The 16641-nt window shown below is 49.0% G+C and overlaps 1 protein-coding gene across 4 annotated transcripts in view; it reads left to right on the forward strand.

Annotated features, from left to right (window-relative positions):
* LOC120826414 (glutamate receptor ionotropic, kainate 5) overlaps positions 1-15582 on the forward strand; it is a 75004-nt gene extending 59422 nt beyond the window's left edge. For 3 of the 4 annotated variants that reach the window (XM_040188676.2, XM_078081056.1, XM_040188678.2), the window contains exons 15-22: positions 5098-5211; positions 5878-5987; positions 6113-6286; positions 7576-7741; positions 7889-8114; positions 9365-9493; positions 9677-9798; positions 12131-15582. In XM_040188676.2, coding sequence (XP_040044610.2) covers positions 5098-5211; positions 5878-5987; positions 6113-6286; positions 7576-7741; positions 7889-8114; positions 9365-9493; positions 9677-9798; positions 12131-12874 — 1785 coding nt within the window. In that variant the 3' untranslated portion in view covers positions 12875-15582. The remainder of the gene's footprint in view (positions 1-5097; positions 5212-5877; positions 5988-6112; positions 6287-7575; positions 7742-7888; positions 8115-9364; positions 9494-9676; positions 9799-12130) is intronic. The other variant, XM_078081057.1, reaches the window with a different exon arrangement.
* Positions 15583-16641: the final 1059 nt, after the last annotated feature.

Below are 16641 nucleotides of genomic sequence, written 5' to 3' on the forward strand. Positions count from 1 at the left end.
GCCGCCTGGAGGTCAAACATCAGGGGCCTCAATGAAACACGTCTATTACACGCGTGACCCATTCATGACAGACTTAACGACTTCGTCTTACTTTATTTGTTTGTTTATCATATTTTTACTGAGCATTTTCACATTTAGTCTCACGTTATTTTCCTTCCTTAACCAATAACTAATAACACTAAAGATTTGTGCGTCCGTTTTGCTTTTACCATGAAACACGTTTGTGACCTCGAGGTGTTGACCTGCACGAGGACCGATGACAAATGTTGTGCTGCACGCCGCCACGGATCTCAGCCGGCTGACGCGTGAGGATCGAGCCCCTCAGACTCGGTGGAGGACTCCAGCCGGGCCGCGGGGGAGCTGGTGGACCACCGCAGAGCGCACGAACAACGCGGTGGTGGGCAACATGAGATGTTTCAGGTGTGGCAGGAAAGGACATCTCGCCAGAACATGTCAGCATGTCAACAAAGGACTCTGCTGAGGGTGCAGAGGAACGAGGCGTGAAGGATCCTGAGGAGGTCAGGGGGGAACATCAGGACGTTCAGGGAAGTCAGGAGAAGACAGGTGGGATCAAGCAGGCGATTGATTTGGTTAAGAGTGGACAGCATCACATCACATCACATCACATCACATCACATCACATGTCATTTATCTGACGCTTTCATCCAAGGCAACTTACAATAAGAACATTTCAACCATAAGGACACAAACTCAGAAGAACAAGAAACACTCACTCACTCACTCCCTCTCCTCCTACTCACAAAGCCGGCAATCACCTTGACTACATCTTTACTAGAAACTGCTCTACCACTAACCTCTCTGTAACTCCACTTCATGTGTCTGATCACTTCTTCATCTCTTACTCCCTTCCACTCTCTATAACTAACAAACCTCCCTCATTGACTAACTCTATACCGGCTCGTCGCAATATTCGCTCCCTCTCTCCCTCCTCGCTGGCATCCTCTGTTCTATCAGCTCTCCCTTCAACTGACTCCTTCTCACTCTTGCATCCAAACGCTGCTGCAGAGACTCTCCTCTCAACTCTTTCCTCCTCTCTAGACTCTCTCTGCCCTCTTACGACACGACGGACTGGCAAATCCCCTCCGGCTCCGTGGCTGTCTCAACCGGTCCGTGCCATGAGAGCCACCATGCGAGCGTCGGAAAGGAGATGGCGTAAATATAAACGACCTGACGACCTGCTTGAATTTCAATCTCTCCTCTCCTCGTTCTCTGCCTCTATCTCTGCTGCCAAAAGCTCTTTCTACCAGTCCAAAATCGAATCCTCATTCTCTAACCCCAAAAAACTCTTCTCGATCTTCTCCAATCTCCTCGAACCCCCTACCCCTCCTCCCCCCTCCACCCTTCTTCCGGGAGACTTTGTCAACTACTTCACCAAGAAAATAGCTGACATACGCTCCTCCTTCTCAAACCCACCACCTACTTCTCGCGTCCCACCGACCTCACCTCTTTCGCCCTCACTTCCCTCTTTCACCACCCTCTCTCCTAACCAAATTCTTACCCTAGTAACCTCTGCCCGTCCGACCACCTGCCCTCTTGACCCCATTCCATCACATCTTCTACAATCTATCGCACCTGACCTTCTTCCGTTCCTTACCTTTCTCATCAACAACGCTCTGTCATCTGGCTGTTTTCCCAATTCTCTGAAGGAGGCAAGAGTCAACCCTCTCCTGAAGAAACCCACCCTCAACCCTTCTGAAGAAAACAACTACAGACCGGTCTCTCTTCTTCCCTTCTTGTCCAAAACCCTTGAACGTGCTATCTTTAATCAACTCTCCTCTTATCTCCACTGTAACAACCTCCTTGACCCCCACCAGTCAGGTTTCAAGGCAGGCCACTCTACAGAGACTGCTCTCCTTGCTGTCTCTGAGCAACTCCACACTGCTAGAGCCGCCTCTCTCTCCTCTGTCCTCATCCTTCTGGACCTCTCTGCTGCATTTGACACGGTCAACCACCAGATCCTTATTTCCTCCCTTCAGGAACTTGGTGTCACAGGCTCTGCTCTCTCCCTTCTCTCGTCCTACCTCGATGGCCGCACCTACCGGGTAACCTGGCGAGGATCTGTGTCGGAACCGTGTCCTCTTACTACTGGAGTTCCTCAGGGTTCCGTGCTGGGTCCCCTCCTGTTTTCGCTTTACACCAACTCTCTTGGCGCTGTCATTCGCTCGCAAGGCTTCTCTTACCACAGCTATGCCGATGACACCCAACTAATTCTCTCCTTCCCTCACTCGGACACCCAGGTGGCGGCTCGGATCTCTGCCTGTCTAACTGACATCTCTCAGTGGATGTCCGCCCACCATCTGAAAATCAACCCCGACAAGACTGAACTACTTCTCTTTCCCGGAAAAGACTCGCTTACCCAGGACCTGACAGTCAACTTTGGAAACTCCGTGCTAACGCCCACTTCGACTGCTAAGAACCTCGGCGTCACACTCGACAGCCAACTCTCCCTGACTCCCAACATCACTGCGACAACGCGATCCTGTAGATACACGCTCTACAACATCAGGAGAATACGTCCCCTTCTCACTCAGAAGGCAGCGCAGGTACTGATTCAGGCTCTTGTCATCTCCCGCCTGGACTACTGCAACTCCCTCCTGGCAGGTCTCCCTGCCACCGCCATTCGACCTCTGCAGCTCATTCAGAATGCAGCAGCTCGACTGGTCTTCAACCTTCCGAAGTTCTCCCACACTACTCCACTCCTCCGCTCTCTTCACTGGCTACCGGTGGCCGCCCGCATCCAGTTCAAAACACTGGTGCTCACGTACCATGCTGTGAATGGATCGGGTCCAGCTTACATCCAGGACATGGTCAAACCCTACATCCCAACCCGCACTCTCCGCTCTGCATCTGCAAAACTACTCGTCCCTCCCTCACTGAGAGCAAAACACTCGACTAGGTCTCGACTCTTCGCTGTCCTTGCGCCGAAATGGTGGAACGCGCTCTCTGAAGACATCAGGACCGCAGAGAGCCTTCACATCTTCCGCCGCAAACTAAAGACACACCTCTTCAGACTCTACCTCGACTAAAGACTAACAAATTGCAGCACTTAAATTGTACTTGTGACGTCACTCATCTATAGCAAATTGTAAATTCGCTTATTTGAGGAAATTGCACTTTCTTGTTTCTTGTTCTCCTGAGTTTGTACCCTATGGTTGAATGCACTTATTGTACGTCGCTTTGGATAAAAGCGTCAGCTAAATGACATGTAATGTAATGTAATGTAAAGACCAGTGGAGCTGCTGCATTCTGGATGAGCTGCAGAGGCTGAATGGTGGTAGCAGAAGACCTGCAGGAGTTAAAGTAGTCCAGGAGGGAGACGACAAGAGCCTGAATCAGTACCTCCTGAGTGAGAAGAGGACGTGTTCTCCTGATGTTGTAGAGCGAGTATCTACAGGATGGTGTTGTCAGTGATGTTGGAGTCAGGGACAGTCGGCTGTCGACGTCACGCCGAGGTTCCTGCAGTCAAAGTGGACGTTAACACAGAGTCTCAAAGTTAACAGTCGGGTCCCGTGAAGGAGAATCTTTCCCCAGAAAGAGAAGTTAAATCTTGTCTGGGGTTGATTTTCAGATGGTGGGCGGATCCACTGAGATGTCAGTCAGACAGGCAGAGATCCGAGTGAGGGAAGGAGAGAATTAGTTGGTGTCATGGGCGTAGCTGTGGTAGGAGAAGCCATGCGAGCGAATGACAGAGACGAGACAGTTGGGTGGACGGTGGAAGAGGGTAGAGAGAAAAGCTCCAGTTGGGTGAGATGAGTAGACCGGTGCCACCACCCCTACCTGTGGGTCTGGGTGTGTGGCTGAAGGAGAAGGCAGAGGAGAGAGCGGCTGGGTGGAGGTGTTCTCAGGTGTGATCCAGGTCTCAGTGACAGCGAGGAAGTCAAGCGACTGCTGGATAGCGAAGCCGGAGATGAAGTCTGCCAAGCGAGAAGCTGACTGGCAGGTCCAGAGGCCTCCTGTGACGAGGTGCTGGACGTGTGTGGAGCGGGTGGGGTCAGTGAGAGAGGAGAGGTTACGATAGAGGGGGACGGGTGGAGCCCAGCAGGGTGGGGAGGTGAGTGAAAGGAGCCAGTAGGGGACAAGTGAAGTCCAACAGGTAGGGCAGATGTGTGGGGGGGGACAAGTGAAGTCCAACAGGTAGGGCAGATGTGTGGGGGGGGACGAGCGGGAGAGCCAGGTGTGTGAGAGGGGGGGAGGTGTGTGGGGGGGTGGAGTCCAGCCGGCCTGCCAGAGAGTGACAGAGTGACTGAGGGGACGATTGAGGCCCAACAGGTGGGCCAGGTGAGTGTGGGGTGGATAAAGAGGCAGGTGGTGTCAGACAGGTTGGCCAAGAGAGAAGAGAAGGTGTGAGTGGGGTTCAACAGGTGGGTTGGGGGGGTGAAGAAGGGGGGCCGGAGGAGCTGGGAAAAAGTCAAGAGACACGTGCTGATGAGATGCTGTTTGAAAACAGCGCTGAGGACATGGAGGGGGAGGAGGGGGAACGTAAAGCCCCCCTGGAGAGAAGGAAGACGAGGAGCAGCAGAGGAGCCTCTCGAGCTGAGAAGGGGTCAAAGAACGGAAGGAGAACCAGAGGGTGAATCTGGGTCCTCTGCTGACTGGGATTCCACTGACTGCGCCTCTTCTGGTGGGACGGTGACCAGCAGGTACGGGGGGGAGAGTGAAGCTCTTCCTGAAGGTAACAAAGAACATGAAGGGGGTGCACATGGAGGAATACGTCTCTGACCTAGAGAAGTTCTCTCGCACTGCTCAGGAGGGCGTGAGCAAGAAGGGTAGTGGGAGATACACCCAGCAGGAAGTCTTCTGGATGAGGAAGATCATCCTGAAGATAAATAGAGGAAGGGAAGGTGCTTCTGTGGACTCAGAGCGGCGTCCATCCGGTGGACGAGGAGGATCCTGGCCGGCTGACGCAAGAGGAGGAGAACGCAGTGGAGCCAGCGTCCAGATCGCCAAGCAGCTCAACATTTAGACTTCAGTGTCGTCGTGTATGTGACAAAGATTTCTAAAACTCAAAAATCTCTCTCCCTCTCTCCCTCTCTCCCTCTCTCCCTCTCTCCCTCTCTCTCTCCCTCCCCCTCGCAGAAGGCCGACCTGGCGGTCGCCGGCTTCACCATCACCTCGGAGAGAGAGAAGGTCATAGACTTCTCCAAACCCTTCATGACTCTGGGGATCAGCATTCTGTACCGGGTCAACCCGGTGAGTCCAGTGTAGCATCAGCCAATGAAAACAATAACACACACACACACACACACACACACACACACACACTTGTTAGTGCCTGATGGGAAACAATTCTTCTGCTTCATCAAAGCTCCCAGTTTCATCTTTTTTTGTTGTTTTTCATGATTTACATAAAGTGAAGTTGAAGGTCACAAAATAAATGAAAGTCGATCTGAGTGATTGCAGGAGACATTTTCCCCCCAAACCCCCCGACTGTCAGACAGTGAAGGTTGTGTTTGTCAGTGTGAGGACCAGATGCTCATTATCACAATTCACTGCTGCCAGCTGGAGACCTTAGCACCTCCCCAAAGTGAAACTTTATGATTGGAGCCTAAACTTTGTCTTGTTGATGAGTGAAAGTTCAGTACAAACATCAAAGACGGAATGAAGCTTTAGATTTATTTGATTATTTGTTATTGACAGCTGTCAGAAACCAGCTGGAGATTAGATCTTTTCCTTCTCATCTCAGCACGGCCTGCTGGCCATTCAAGGAACTGCAGCTTCTCATAGTGACGTCACCTAATTGTTGGTTTCAGTAAAAACTTCCTGATTGTCGTTAATCAATATTTGAAGTTGCAGAAAAACACACTGACGTCACGTTTTGATTTCACAGCATTTGTAAGACATCTTCTCTGTTCTCAGAGCCGTAAGCCCGGCTACTTCTCCTTCCTGGATCCCTTCTCTCCGGCCGTGTGGCTCTTCATGCTGCTGGCCTACCTGGCTGTCAGCTGCGTGCTCTTCCTCGCCGCCAGGTAACACGCTGCTGTGTGTGTGTGTGTGTGTGTGTGTGTGTGAGGAACACAGTTACTTAATGCAATCATTCAATCATCCTCATATGAAGGTGATTCATCTCGTGTCCCCCCCCCCCCCCCTGCAGGCTCAGCCCCTACGAGTGGTACAACCCTCACCCGTGCATGCGGGACCGCCGGGACGTCCTGGAGAACCAGTACACGCTGGGGAACAGCCTGTGGTTCCCCGTGGGGGGCTTCATGCAGCAGGGCTCGGAGATCATGCCGCGAGCTCTCTCCACCCGCTGCGTCAGCGGCGTCTGGTGGGTGCAGCGCGGCTGTGGGTGGGGGGGAGGGGGGGGTCTCCCTCCTTCAGCTGAACATTGGCTGAAGGTGAACATGTCCTCATGTGATGTCCCGTTCCGTCTCCGCTGCTCTCGTGTCCTCTGTCCTCCTCCGTAAACCAGCTGCTAACGCTCCAGATGTTTCCTCTGTCTGTTCGGGCGGTTTGGGGACTTCTAACCTGAATAAACCATACAATTCAATATGTGTGTAGATGTTTACTCCTACTTCATATAGTTATTCTTATTATTCTCAGATCATTTATTGCCTCCAACTGTTTCAACAAGTTCCAACAAGTTTAACGAGTGTTCGTTTGCTCGTTAAAAGAGATGAATTTCAACAAAGGTTTTCAAAGCAAACATCCGTCTGTGGAGACTGAAATTACAACTGGTTCCTCGTCCTCCTCCTCCTCCTCGTCCTCCTCCTCCTCCTCCTCCTCCCTTACTCCCAGTAGCTGTGGTCAGACAGATGGAGGAGTGAAGCTGGAGGGACTGGAGCAGCCATTAGTATCAATACTGTGACGGCTCTCAGCCTCATGGAGGCAGAGGGACCTTCGTCAACGTCTGTCTGTCTGTCTGCGTCTGTCTGTCTGTCTGTCTGTCTGTCTGCGTCTGTCTGTCTGTCTGTCTGCGTCTGTCTGTCTGCGTCTGTCTGTCTGCGTCTGTCTGTCTGTCTGTCTGCGTCTGTCTGTCTGCGTCTGTCTGTCTGCGTCTGTCTGTCTGTCTGTCTGTCTGTCTGCGTCTGTCTGTCTGTCTGTCTGTCTGTCTGTCTGCGTCTGTCTGTCTGTCTGTCTGTCTGTCTGCGTCTGTCTGTCTGCGTCTGTCTGTCTGTCTGTCTGCGTCTGTCTGTCTGTCTGCGTCTGTCTGTCTGCGTCTGTCTGTCTGCGTCTGTCTGTCTGTCTGTCTGTCTGTCTGTCTGTCTGTCTGCGTCTGTCTGTCTGTCTGTCTGTCTGTCTGCGTCTGTCTGTCTGTCTGTCTGTCTGTCTGTCTGACTAACAAATGTAACTAAACTACGACATCATCAAGTAAACATATTTACGATCACACTCAGTCCAACCAATCAGAATTGATCATTTTCAGGGAACTGATTGAACGTAATCACCTGTCTGCGTCTGTCTGTCTGTCTGTCTGTCTGTCTGTCCCCATCATGTCCCTCGGGCCTCGCTCATCTCTCCGGTGCTGCTCCTCCCGCGTTCATGGTGATGATTGATGATTGATGAGTTCTTGGGGGAAAAGTAGGTGGAAGCTGATGTTCCTCTCTGCTCCCTCAGGTGGGCCTTCACCCTCATCATCATCTCCTCCTACACGGCCAACCTGGCGGCCTTTCTCACCGTGCAGAGGATGGAGGCCCCCATCGAGTCTCCGGACGATCTGGCCGACCAGACAAACATCCAGTACGGCACCATCCACGGGGGGTCCACCATGACCTTCTTCATGGTGAGCCGGGGGGCCTCGGATCAATGTCTGGGTTGAGTTCCAGCAGTCATACTTTGAGGAAGGAGGAACATTTGATGACTTACCTTCAATCTTGGAACCCACCAAAGGTACCAGGATGTTCAGTGACCCCCCCCCTTATTCCTCCAGAACTCGCGGTACCAGACGTACCAGCGGATGTGGAACTACATGTACTCCAAGCAGCCCAGCGTGTTCGTGAAGAGCACGGAGGAGGGCATCGCCCGCGTCCTCAACTCCAGGTACGCCTTCCTGATGGAGAGCACCATGAACGAGTACTACCGCAGCCTCAACTGCAACCTCACGCAGATCGGAGGGCTGCTGGACACCAAGGGATACGGCATCGGCATGCCCCTGGGTGAGTGACAGGGGGCGGGGCCTTCTGCTGGGGGGGCGTTCCTCTACTGATGGGGGGGCGCAAGTAGAGAGAATTCCACAACACGTTTAGACAAGAGTTTAGAGCTCAGAGAGAAAGACGGAATGAAACCAGTTTCTACATTTATCTTCAGCCTCCCTCATGTTCTTCTGGTAAAAGTTATCCAGAAAACATGTTGGTCCTTGGTGGTGTTTCTCCCTCTTCTCATCATGCTGGTCTCGGACAAATTAAAGCCAGCCTGCAGAGTGTTTCGTGCATAGCTTAGCATCGCTAACAGAGGTGGGAGGAACAGATTTGATCAGGGGTCAGTTCAGTCTCACTCATTTCAAATGCACACAGAAAGATTCACAAGGATTTGTGCATCCGTCCGTTTTGTATTTGTGAGTCTTTCTGTGTGCATTTGAAATTATTGAGACTGAACTGACTCCATAGAGAGAAGAATGGAACAAGGAGGAGTGTTGGAGCTCGGGGCCCCCCCCCCTCGCTGTCTCCCATGCTAACCGAATAGCATTAGCTTCAAAAGAGAAGAATAGAAGGTGCAGCTGCTCTAAAGTCGTTTGGTCTTGGTGTTCGATCCCTGAGGTGGTAATTAGTGAAAACATGAACCATCACTGGAATCCACCCAGATCCTATTCTGCCCTCAAGAAGGATCAATCCCAACCCAGCAGGTGAAACAGAACCCAGGAGGCGATCAGAGGAAACTGGTGAACAATTGGTGTTACTTCACGTATCTCAGTGGAACCTGGTGAGACGACAGCAGACCGAAGGAAAAGGCGTGTGAGTTCAGACAAGACAGGGATTTATTCACCCAATCAATCAAGTTCTAAAACAAATATTAAAAAACGACACGTTTGTATCTGAATGGGTTTTACTGATGGGACGAGTTTTCACGTCATCGTTGATTAAGTAAAAATAGCAGTGATAAAATATAAAGACACAAATAAAAGTCTGTGATTGAGAATATTTGGTTTGGTTTTCGGTAGTTAGACGTAATGTGAGGAAACACGTTCTCAAAAAGTGTGAGGAAGGGAAACAACGTCCATCCACTTGGAAAAGGCTGAAGAGAAGGAAGTCCGGCTGAGACGGAGGCCTTCTGCCTCGCGTCCAACCAAGTCTTCCTCATCCTTCACCCTGGAGACAGACAAGCTTTGGGTTTGTTCTTATTGGATCAGGACAGACGGTGGATGAAGAGGTTCTGATGGATGCTGTGGTTCCCCTTCCTCCGTCCTCAGGTTCTCCCTACAGAGACGAGATCACTCTGGGGATCCTACAGCTGCAGGAGAGCAACCGGCTGGAGATACTGAAGAGACGCTGGTGGGAGGGGGGGCAGTGTCTCAAAGAGGAAGACCACCGGGCCAAAGGTGGGTGTCCGGTTGTGAATGAATGCAGAAGGTCCAAAACGTCCTTCTCGTTCAGAGCTAACGCTCATGCTAATGCTAATGCTGCTGTGCTAATAAGCTCAGCGTTAACATGTCAAAGACTCGCGCACGTTCTCCGGAGGACAAACGCGTCCCCTCATGGTGATGTCCCCCCCCGGGTCTCAGGGCTCGGCATGGAGAACATCGGGGGGATCTTCGTGGTCCTGATCTGCGGCCTCATCATCGCCGTCTTTGTGGCCGTCATGGAGTTCCTGTGGTCGACGCGCCGCAGCGCTGAGACGGACGAGGTAACCCTTCATCCCCCCTCCTCCTCTTCCTCCTCCTCTTTCATCTGGCCCCGCCCCCGGCCTCAGCTGCAGGTCACCCGCCTTTGTGTGTGTGTGTCTGTGTGTGTTTGTGTACTAAAGTGTGTCTGTGTGTGTTTGTGTACTAAAGTGTGTCTGTGTGTGTTTGTGTACTAAAGTGTGTCTGTGTGTTTGTGTGTATGTGTGTGTGAGTTTGTGTATTAAAGTGTCTGTGTGAGCTTGTGAGCACATAATAATCAGGGATTCTATATATGTTCCTCGTACGTGGTTCAAGTCGATCAAATGTCCGATCATCCCGCTCAGATCACTGAGATGATTGACATCAGACATGTCGGCTCCTCGAAGGCGGATCGGCGCTCAAACCGTCTCGTTAGTTTGAACCAAAACCAGGATTTTTTAACAATACGGCAAATAAACTTAAAGGAAGAGCGTCTTTTTCCTCATTTTTTGACAGTATAAAATGTTCTTGAATGAATTTTGGTTGATATTTCTCTGTGTATTTTATATTTTCATTTATTTAAGTTGGATTGTTTGTGTTGGTTGTTTTCATTTATTTATTTATTTTTTATTTTACATGATGTTATATTTTATATTTAGGGTTATAATTTACTTATCTCAATAGAGATCTGGTAGTAGTTCAGAGTTTGTATTAGAGTTTCTGTCGGTTGCTAAACGTCAGCGAGGACAACCAGAGTCACGTGTGCAAAACTCAGACTCCACCTGCACAGCAACACCTGAGATAAACCGCTCACATCACCTCACAACTCACTGCAAGCAACACAACTCTCAACACACACAGGCTCAGTGCAACACACACTGTCACTCAGGACACACTGAGAGTACAAACACACAAAATACTCACTGTTCATCTTCACACTTTGAACCGTTTCAGTGACGTCATACAAAGATTTTCTTCAAAGAAAAGAGTCACATTCCTTCACTTGATTTATTACATTTTTAGAACATAACAATTCTTTAAGGTAAATAAAAATGAGCCGTTTGCTTCAATCGTCTGTAGTAATTTACAGAATTACAGTAATGAGAAAAAGGTAGAAAGTAAAGTACAGACTGTAATGTGAACAAATAAGTGAGGGCTGATCCGGCCTCTGTAGCATCAGGACACAGGTTCTCATCACCATCACACCTAAAAGGTAAAGGAGAAACTCCTCTCACCTGTTTGTGTGATGGAGAAGTTGCATCACAGACGCCACTGTGGATGTTTGCAGATCGGGTTCCACCCTCAACGCTCAGTGAGAGACGTGGTTCCCCACATGGTCCATAAGTGAAGCCTTATTCCATCTGAAGTAACAGCTCTTTGTCTTCTGTGTCTCCACCAACCCGTCTTCCTTCTTCCATTCTGAGCTCTACCTGTATATACTGTAATATATATACATATATGTATATATACACATATATGTATATATACATATATGTGTATATGTATATATACATATATGTGTGTGTGTGTGTTCACTAACACGTCTAAACAACTTTCAGCTGAATAGAGTCCTCAGTGTTTCAGAGGCTCATTCCGTGTTGAATGTGTGGTTCAGTTCTGACAGCAGCGTGTTGCATCTGAACAAAGTGCAGTGGATCCACAGTGTTGTGCAGGTTGTGTGTGCGTCATGACGTCATGTGATCAGTGCGTAAGTTCACTGTGTTCAAGCACTGGAAAGGATCTAGAGTTCGGTCCTCATGATGCTGCTGTGCAGATGGAGAGTTTTGCACACGTGACTCCGGTTGTGTCCGCTGACGTTTAGCAACCGACAAAAAGTAATAAGTCGATGTAAATAGTTGATGTAACACCAGTGAACCGCCGTTAGAGGGCGCTACAGGCCAGAGGATGTCGCTCCTGCATCAACGAGGAGAACTGATCCAGATGAAGGTTCAGGTTCAGACAAACCTGCTTCAGGGAACCGATAAGCCTGAACCACGTCATCCTGAAAGTTATCCGGCTAACTCAGTTAACCACGTAGGAGGAACAGGTTAACAAAGAAAACAACTATATTAATTAAAACAAAACATGCCTTTTATATAATTATAATGCTTTGACTGATATCCCTCGGAAGGCAATACCTTCTTATTTAAAAGTTTCTGTTTAGTCTAAAAACATTCTAAAATATGATGTAACATGTGTTCATTTTGCATTTTTAATAATGCTGCGTAAAATAATAATCATGTCAAAAATGCATAATCAAGTCTCAAGGCTCAAGTCCTCCTTCACGTTTCTTAATTGCCATCAGATTAAATGATCATCAGAATCCTGTTTCGTGTGAACATCTGTGGGATTAATGAACGCGTTCCTCCCTCGCAGGTCTCCGTTTGTCATGAGATGCTGACGGAGTTCAGAAACGCCGTCTCCTGTAAGAAGAGTTCTCGCTCCCGGCGCCGCCGACCTTTGAGCAGTGCCCGGGGCGGAGTCCTGCGTCACCCGTCGCGCCTGGCGCTGGCCACGCCGCGGCCCATCCGCCTGGTGCGCGAGATGCGCCTCAGCAACGGGAAACTCTACAGCGGCGTGGGCTCCATGACGGGCGGGCCGGGCACGGGAGGGCTCCCTGGTTTGGGGCCGGGGCCACTGAGGTTGCTGGAAGACTCGCTGGGAGGCCACACCGCCGCCGGCGCACCTCCTCCGGCGTCGGCCCTGGTGGCCCCGCCCCCCCCGCTGCGTGGCTTCCTGCAGGGCTGCAGCCACGTGCGAATCTGCCAGGAGTGCCGGCGGATCCAGAGCTCGAGGCCGGCCGCGCTCACACCTCCTCTGCCTCCTCCTTCCTCCTCGTCCTCCTCCACGTCCTCCTGCTCCCGGGTGCCTCCCCCCGGGGGTCACCACCTCCGACACAACCCCCATCACCACAACCACTACTCCATGTCCATGTCGCTGCCCCGCCTCCCGCCGCCGCCTCCACCAATGCCGGCGAACAAAGCTGACAGCGACGGGGGCGGGGGGGCGCCAAGTCCGCGGCAGAGCAACAGCAGACCACAGCCGCCCCCACCGCGGCCACAGCCGCCCCCGAGGACGCCAACGCGCCCGCCGACGGACTTACTGGTGGGTCACAACTGACGCAAAAGCAGGCTGTGTGAGCGGTCAACAGCGGGGGGCAAAGGTCAAGGTTTTAAAACCACGTTTTCGGCCCCAATGACACATATGGTCCAAAACTGGGAGGCCGCTGGGGGAAACCATTTTGACCCATTTGAGGGGTCGTCCCTAGAAACAAGGCCACATTGGTTCGATGGATCAAACCACTAAACGGACGGACTAAACCAATCTGATGGCGGGAAACATGAATGGATCGTATTAAACCGCTTTAACGGTACGCGAGGTGGATGAATGCAACGTTCCGTTAAACAGGTACTTGGTCACTTGAGTCGGGCTGCAGACGGACAAACAAAACGTGCAGATAAATCGTCCCGGGGGCTCATCTGTCGCCCCCCCGCTCAGTCCTCCACCTCGGCGAGGAGGACTTTCCCTTGACGTTTGAGTACTGAACCAGATGTTGAGACCTGCTGTGCACACGGTCACGCGCGGCAGCAGAGCAGCTGTGCAGTCATCTGTCGATCCTCTGAGCGGCTCCGAAAGGTCGCGGCTCTCCATGACCCCGGGTCGTTCATTCACATGTCTATTAAACTGTCTGCTCTACGAGGTCGACGCGTCAATCACCTGAAGTGTACCGAGCCGCGCTGGGCCGCGTGGCGTCTCTTTCACCAGGAGACAGGAGACATCATACGTCCTGGTAACAGTCGGCCAATCGGAAACTAGCATCAGTGAATACGCAGTGGAACATTTCCGCTACCATTTTTTAAAGAGTCTTTAAAAAAAAGAATGTTTTAAAGAATGACAAGTTGAGATGGATCTAAATATCATATACATGAATTTAATAGAGAGAGAGAGACCAGACTCGGTTAGCCTAGCTTAGCACAAACATTTGGCCTCACTTAAAACTGCCACAGAAACAAAATTGCAGCCGAGCGGACATTGTCATAAACTGACTTAAATCAAGTTACGCACTTAATGAGTTCAATGTAACAACCTGATAGTCACTTTTCACAGCGTAGCAAAGCTCACTTTCTGCAACCTGTGTAGCATCATGTGTCCTTATGGTTGAAATGCTTTGGATAAAAGCGTCAGCTAAATGACATGTAATGTGATGACAGCATGGGGCAATTAGCATTCTAGCTAGGTAGCAATGGACGGCTGGATAGTAATTTGGCTAACTTGTTTGGTCCAACAGGCTTTGATGCTAGCTAACAGGTGTGCTACTAGTGTACTTTGCCGCTCCCCCAATTCCGCCGAGCCTTTTCAGCTCATCCTCCGTTACCAGTTTAGCATTAAAGCATGGTGGAGGTGGCAACCTAGCCACCTAACAGCTAACCATCTAGCTAGCTGCTAATTACACAATGCTGTAATGCTACACTGGATTTAACCGCCCGCTTGGGCAGACAAGTGGATCCAGAACTCCTCTTTTGTACTGATTTCCAGAGAGGTACGATGTGTTAATCAGTGAGCTTGTTACTGGGTGTATTTAAGAACCGCGGACATTTTTCCCCCCCGCTTCCCGTACTTATGCTAAGCTAGGCTAACCACGCCCTCAGAAAGAGAAAAACTGAACTGCTCTTCTGTTGTTTGAACTAATTAAAGTTACATCATCAGAATAGATTAAACAATCCAGTCAAATATCACGTCCAGCTGCAGAGTTTTTTCCTCCAATTTCAAAATCTGTCCAAATGGGGCAACAAGATCGGATTTGGGAAAACGGACACCGATGACGGTGAGGGACTCATTTTATCACAACGCAGTCAGCATTTGTTGAAGGGAGATGTCATTCTGGTATATTATATTATTATTTCTCCTTTGATATGCAAATTCATGTATGTTGTGACAATTTCCAGATAAAGTGGAGTGCAACATTTTGATTATTTTAGTTTGTGTTTTAGTGGTGAAACCAGTTGTAGCATTTCAATACAATGTGTTATTTGGGGTTTTGAGGGTGTTAACAAAAGGTTTTCACCTCTTTTCACAAATCTAATATTTTTAAACTGTCCCTAAAAAGAGAGGAGCTTCCTCAGTACAACTGTCCTTCGGTGAGTAATAGAGCTGACACACACACACACACACACACACACACACACACACACACACACACACACACACACACACACACACACACACACACACACACACACACACATTCCCAGGGAGAAAAACTACAACTGAGATTGTAATATCACTTTCTTTATCGGACTATCCTTCCCTCTCTACTCCCTTTTTGGAGGTAACTCCTTAAAATTGATGTCATGTTGATTCGAGGCCGGCATGTAAGAGGTCGGGGGTCACCCGGATTCACATATCGGCCAATCACATCGACCGAAAGAAGGGGATTTTTTAAATATTTAATTTATGGAAGTTTTATTTCAGATCAGTGCCTGTAGTTTTTGTTTATTTTAATATTTTTGTAAACAATAAAATTGCGTATAAAATGTTTAGAAAATGAAACAAAGAAATGGTTTATGAATAAGGAAAAAAACAGGAATGTGTGTGTGTGCGTGTGTGTGTGCGTGTGCGTCCGTGCCGCCCGAGTCCCGATGTCATCACGTTGACTTGTTTCCTTTTTTCTGCCCTTCAGCAGGACAGACGGCCGATACGCGCTGATGATTCTCTTGTCATCATTAGTATTGATATTGGCGTGTGCGTGACTGTAGGGTTCCAGCCCTCTGATGTTCAATATGTAGACACACATTTGGAATAAAAAAAAAACAGTCTATGTACCAAAAGATACTGCTGCATGTGAAGTTCTTATTTGTCCAGGGGACACCCAGGTTAGCAGACGATACGTCTAAATACAGTTAAATAGATCCTCGGGTGTTTTTTCACACACCCAAGAACTCAATATTCTGTCCTGATGTGCTTTGACTTCCCGAGAGGGAAGAAGAAGCCGAGTGTTGAATAACCGGTGACTCCAGCATGTGTCTCGTCCTGAGGGACGTCCGTATCTTGTGTCTCATATTCAGAGACAGAGGACATACTGGGGAGCATTGTCATTGCTTTTGGTTAGCCTGGCTAGGTTAGGTTAGCCTAGCTTAGCACAAGGACTGAAAGCAAAGGGAAACTTCTATTGTAGCTCCACCAAAAGAGTGCATAAAACTATGAATATATATATTGATGGTATTTCTGCGGACGGAAAGTCACAAGTTTTGTCGTTTTTAAGAAAATGTAGTAATATATAATAAATGTTTAATATATAATGAATATGTAAGCTTAATATAAAGAAAAGCGTCGTCTTTAGAGTTTGCTTTTCTTTAAAACGAGAACATAAAGTTTAACACATCTTTATCACAACATTTGTTTCCAGAATAAATGAGTTGCTCTTTGTTATGTTAACATACGCTCATCATTCTGGAAACAATTTACTTTGTAGTTCAATGACTTGATCAAGTGTTTTATCTCCACGTTGAAGGTGCGGAGTGTCTCCATTACTGAGTAAAGTATCGGGAGTCATTTCCGTCAGTCTACGGTCTTTACCCACAGGTCTGACTCTTTTTTTCCCTTTTCTTCGTCATGGTGATGATGTCATTGTGCTGAAAGAAGAAAGCGCTGACAACGCGAATCCTTCGAAAACCGCTGACAAGACGGTTTGAGCTTTGTGTGTTGTCTGTCACTCTAGAACTAAGAATCTCATTCAAACTCACTCACTACCAACAATACTACAGTGTTGTTTTTCTACTTTTTCTAAAATATTTTTTAATGGTAAGTTTAGGTTAAGGTCAGTTGTAACATTTACTGCTTCTAGTATTTTCTCTTTATTTCTATTGGTAATTTGGGGACTTTTTTAA

The sequence above is a fragment of the Gasterosteus aculeatus genome, chromosome 10 (assembly GCF_964276395.1).
Source record: "Gasterosteus aculeatus chromosome 10, fGasAcu3.hap1.1, whole genome shotgun sequence".
Classification (NCBI taxonomy): domain Eukaryota; kingdom Metazoa; phylum Chordata; class Actinopteri; order Perciformes; family Gasterosteidae; genus Gasterosteus; species Gasterosteus aculeatus.